Genomic DNA, 4,948 nt, shown 5'->3' with positions numbered 1-4,948 from the left:
CGCTCCAAAGGATAAACCCAAATTTAAATTGTGGTCTCCTTTGCTCAACGTGGTGGGGATCTTTTTGATTCCAAAGATGTTCATTGTGTCAATTAAACATACCACACTTTGTAAATCGAGTTTCATCGGTCCACAATATTATCTAAGTSAATTGGATGCCTCAGTATGTGAAGTTTAGGATACTAATAATTTATACGGATGGAATTTGTATTTTTTTAAAACTCTCATCACGGTGCTTCGGGAAGTCCTGAATTCTGCTGCTATCTCTCTGGTTGAAATATGTGGATTCTGGCTTACAATGGTCAAGACATTAATCTCCACAGCTTCATGTATTACTTTATCTTTATTTCTTGGCTGCGTAAAACTTCCATAAGTGCCCAAATTTTCACGGTTGACGAGGGTCAAAATACATCTCAAAATAGTAATCAGAGGATCGTCTAGCATTTTTATCACATCTAATGTAGGTTTCAATCATGTAGCGCATTTCTTGATTGGGATGATTCATTTTTACAATGAAACTAACTTAGATTTCTAAGTTGAATTTGAACTTGAATGTCAATAATTGAAAGATGTCATTATTTGTTGCTATGGAAACAATGTTATGTTAATTAACAAAAAGTATAAATTGTTCGCAGACACTTTATTTTTCAAAAAATCGTAACGATGTGATATATCACAGAAATCGTAATAAAATGCTCTATTCGGTAAAGCAATAATCAAGTATGGTTGCCATTTAAAAAAACGCAAATTTCTGTCATATGTCAGAAATGACAGTGATTTTGGAGAAATGTCTTATGCCATTTTATTTGAAATTCAATTTCCTACAAGTTTTCTATTGAATGTTTTCCTGTCAAATTAATATCAACGCAACTAGGAGTAATTTAAAAATTTACCATAAATAAGTTTTTCCCAAATCTTTTGACAGCTGTCAAATTTTAGAAAAATTAAATTGGTTTCGAGTAGAACATTCAAAACTACAATTATTTGCCCATTCTAAGATCCCTGTACTGGTCATCGAATAAAACTCACCCTGTATAATCTGAAAAGTTTCTTCACGAAATAAAAGTCACTTTTCATTTCTAATAATCGTAATGAATAACCGCGATAAACTGAAGTGGTTTACAGGAATTTTACATAGTCAAAGAGTGCTTGCAGAAGTTACTGAAATGATCAGAACCAGTAATATTCTGCATAACAGTGTCTTAAATATTAACACTAACGATGTAGAAGAATACTCAGATCTGAACTTTGGAAATACTCTGAGCTTGCTGACAGGTATCTTCAGCTTTGCAACTAATATARCCGTGYTATCTAACTTAATATATAATTTTAGGKGATTATTTACTTAGCAACAGTTTTAAAGAATTAGCAGGACTCAAAAACCAAGAAGTAAACGAATTGGTATCTATGTGTTTAAGGGATTTAGTGGARGCCGAATTTATAGGCCCYCGAGATAAWCAAAACAGACCTTTACCGGCTAAACCGCTCGAGGAGTCATCCGAAATAATAATTCCTAATGAATTTGGAACTGCTCCGTTAAAAGTGAAGGAAGTTCTTGGAAATGCCAAAGCCGAATGGACTCTTAGACACTTTTTAGGTACAATAATTACACGAAGTACAGACTCACTGCAATTCTAGAAAAATCGTAATTCAAATTTCAGGAAGTGGTAGCTTGTTAGCAAAAAGTTGCCAAGCTGCTTTAAAATTAGCTAATCATCCTGAGGAATTTCAAAAACTGGGATACCTATTTGGAAGAAACATGGCTCTAGGATGGCAAGCGTATTTCGACTTGGAATGTTTCGAGGAAGGGTGCAAAAAACCATTTGATCTGATATCGGGTAATTAATAAAAACTCAGCCGAGTGAATCGAAATCGAAAATCTTTACAGATCCATAATTTTAGCTCCGATCTTGTTCCATTTACAACATGATCCTGATTTCTACGCAGAAATTCTAAAAGGCTCTGAAGACGTACGGAACTGTGACTATGATAGGATAAGGGAATTGGTGCAATCGGGACCTGGGCTTGAAATGACTCGCCAATTAAAGCAAAATTTTGTAAAGAACTGTTTTGATATATTAGACGAATTCCGAGCAACGGACGCAAAACGAGCTTTAGTAAATATATTAAAGGTTTTATAATGTTCATTGTAACTGTAAATTTTGAGTACTGATAATCTGAAATGTGTACAATACGAGTTTGTTATTTTCCAATCTTTACACTGTGATATGTGCAATAAATATTGGACAAAGCCATTTTAAGTATAAATTTCAAATGTTTTATCAGAAATTAATAAGTTTTTGATTTGGCCATAACAGGTTGCTTCTGAATTGTTCCTATCCTAAAGTATTATCTAAAATCCACCCAAGACACAATTAATTTTTATTGTATATGCATATGTAAAATGTACAAAAATATATTTATTTCTCCCATTCCCACGAATAAAAAATGTATGCATTTATTCTGGTATCACTTAAATAATTAAAAATTTACAATGCAATGCCAAAAAAGCTAGGAACATTGCTATAAAATATGGTAAAAGCACTTATCACAGTAAATAGTTTGGTGACGAAGTTACGCCGGATAAAACTTTTCAAATAAACGCTCAAATCCCAACATTCCCGCAAACAAAACTAAAAAAAGATGCAGTGCAAAACTAAAAAAAAAAACGAAATATCGCAATCATTTACTTGGTTTGAGATAAATGCGGTAAAACTTACCGGAGGTCTACGATTCTTGCACGGCAGCAATAATATTAGCCAAGGCTGTCCTTGCATCTGAAGCTGGAAGTTCGTTCAGTACTTTGAGTGCTGCCTGCGAATGTTCCTTTTGAAGTTTTTTTGTTAGTTCTAACCCTGGCCCTTCCAAAACCTACAAATCATATTCTTGGAGTGTAGCAACATCAAATCGCAGCGAAGAGAATGATAGTTCAACAGTTCATAGAAACTCAGTGAATGACAAAATATTGCAAAGAATCGAAAAACAAATGCACTGATATTTAACTGTTTTGTTAGTTTGTTTAAAAATACTTTTATGAAAAATGTTTGCAATTTGTTTGTCAATAGGCGCGTAATAGTACTTGAGCATTAACCGATTTTATTCGAAAAAATAACATTTTATTGGTATCGGAGTAAAATTGATCAAAAAAGTAGATACTTACCTCCGCCCTAAGCAGATCATAGTCGACCTCGTCGACGTTTTCGAGTCCTTTCTCAATATGTTCGTAAAGTTCCGGTTTATTTTGTAGAGTGAACATCAGAGGAGCGCAAACCAGACTGAAAGACCCACTGGAGCCTGTAATAAGAAGCAAATTAAAGCTACAACATTTGTGTTGAATAACTTGATCTTGGATATAAAAACTGATCAGACAAAAAACTAATCTCTTACCAGGTTGAAAGGGTTCCCTATCTAGACATGCCTGCCAGGCTAAGGCTAAATGTTTTCCGAATAGATAACCCTTTTCTTGTAGGTCCTCCGAATGACCCGCTAGTTTCAATGTACCTTGACAAGATTTTCCAAGGAGCGAACCTAAAGAAGTAACGTTTCCAGTAGTAATCTTGGCAGTTGGTACTTAAAACAACTTACCAGCATTTAAAACGTTCCTCAACGTCCACTCAGCCTGCGCATTTCCTAACGCCTCACTCACAATTAGTGGCTCCAAATTATTTTCTATAAACTGTTTGTACTCCACTTGTTTCGCTTTTGGTTTGGCCGGCAACGGATTATTCTGTCGGTCTCGGGGCCCAACAAACTCGGCCTCCGTTAGATCTCTCACTGCCGAACTCATCAGTTCTACTAACTCCTGGTTTCTGAGGTTGGCCAATTCTATACTGCTGTAATGTGCAATAAAGGAGGCTCGGTTAAAATGCATTAAATGGTTTAATGCGATAGATACCTATTACTTAGTAAATAGTCGCCACTTAGTAGAGCGATTTTATTTCCAAACATCATATCGCCGCTTGCGTCTACATTATTTGGTGGCTGCAAATTAACCAAGCCTTTATGCACCAAGTGACTTGTTCTGATCATTTCTGTTACTTCAGCTAGTGCCCTCTGGCTATGTAGAACACCTGAAGTCAAAGAAAGTGGAATGGAGCTTAGTTTTACCGTCTAGCGGTCGCAAGAATTGTTTTATAAAACTAAATGCTAAGCTTCTGAAAACAATTTTTGTCAAACAATTAACTAGGAATTTCCGAGTGGTAAATTGCAATTTAAAGCAATCTATCAATAGATCTAAGTAAACGCTTCCAGGGAGCAAGTTAAGTGACAATAAACAACTCAACATTCAGTTAAACACGACAAAAAAAAACACCCACTATTGAAATTCTGGAATAAATCCTAATATGCACACGGAATATTTAAAAGATAAATTAAGTACCTGCTGCCTTGTCTTGTTCCATGTCAGGAATATCTGCAGAATGTCCGGCAGCTTTGGAAATCAGCAGCACAATGAGGCCCCAAGCTTGCATATTGTTCTTGCCATTGTAGAGTAATCCTCTGAAACAAACCAAAACTATAATCATATTTAGGAAAATGTGTAGCTTTATAAATTGAACCAATGCACTAGCGATTAGGCATAGTGCGGTACATTTCTGTTGATAGATCGAATCAAGGGCTCTTGAAAAATGTGGAAAATACTTACCAACAGGCACAACAAACAATTTTTTTTTATCGTAGTGTATACTTGGCATCAATTTGGCTTTGTTTAATAACTGTATAAGAAAAACATCCAAAAACCTGTTTAAAAAGATTTATGAACGTCGTGATACGTGATTGATTAATGTTGAGTTCATATTTTATATTTGTAGATATATGAGAGTGTCCCAGAACAAATGAGAAATCCCTCGGGTTCAGATTTTTTAGATTGCCAACTTATTCCGGGACACTCTATATATTATTCATTTGACTAAAAGTCTTTCGGATAAAAAAGGTTTCGCTTGCCAGAAAG

The 4,948-nt window shown here is 35.0% G+C and overlaps 3 protein-coding genes across 5 annotated transcripts in view; 2 read left to right on the top strand and 1 right to left on the bottom strand.

The window, feature by feature from the left end:
* LOC109543653 (iron-sulfur clusters transporter ABCB7, mitochondrial) overlaps positions 1-4,948 on the top strand; it is a gene marked incomplete in the record, with an annotated part of 19,919 nt that overhangs the window by 6,437 nt on the left and 8,534 nt on the right.
* Positions 934-2,289, top strand: LOC125503773 (all trans-polyprenyl-diphosphate synthase PDSS2-like). 2 transcript variants are annotated; one of them, XM_048664589.1, is made up of 4 exons: positions 934-1,275; positions 1,334-1,597; positions 1,662-1,838; positions 1,889-2,289. In XM_048664589.1, exons 1-4 carry the CDS (start codon positions 1,092-1,094, stop codon positions 1,894-1,896), a joined length of 633 nt encoding a protein of 210 aa, XP_048520546.1. In that variant the 5' UTR covers positions 934-1,091; the 3' UTR covers positions 1,897-2,289. The 2 variants fall into 2 exon arrangements, with proteins under 2 accessions (XP_048520546.1, XP_048520545.1); XM_048664588.1 differs by having other exon boundaries at positions 937-1,275; positions 1,903-2,289.
* LOC125503771 (all trans-polyprenyl-diphosphate synthase PDSS2-like) lies at positions 2,054-4,538 on the bottom strand. Of its 2 annotated transcripts, none has more exons than XM_048664585.1 (7): positions 4,379-4,538; positions 3,896-4,070; positions 3,586-3,833; positions 3,388-3,528; positions 3,161-3,294; positions 2,721-2,871; positions 2,054-2,656 (listed from the first exon to the last, which is right to left on the bottom strand). In XM_048664585.1, the coding sequence occupies exons 1-6, from the start codon at positions 4,521-4,523 to the stop codon at positions 2,728-2,730; spliced, it is 987 nt and encodes a 328-aa protein (XP_048520542.1). In that variant the 5' UTR covers positions 4,524-4,538; the 3' UTR covers positions 2,054-2,656; positions 2,721-2,727. The 2 variants fall into 2 exon arrangements, with proteins under 2 accessions (XP_048520542.1, XP_048520540.1); XM_048664583.1 differs by having other exon boundaries at positions 2,294-2,633.

The sequence above is a fragment of the Dendroctonus ponderosae genome, unplaced genomic scaffold, assembly GCF_020466585.1.
Source record: "Dendroctonus ponderosae isolate FM_Combo_2020 unplaced genomic scaffold, Dpon_F_20191213v2 Dpon_F_20191213_3, whole genome shotgun sequence".
NCBI lineage: Eukaryota > Metazoa > Arthropoda > Insecta > Coleoptera > Curculionidae > Dendroctonus > Dendroctonus ponderosae.
This window is presented reverse-complemented; position numbering and strand designations above follow the sequence as displayed.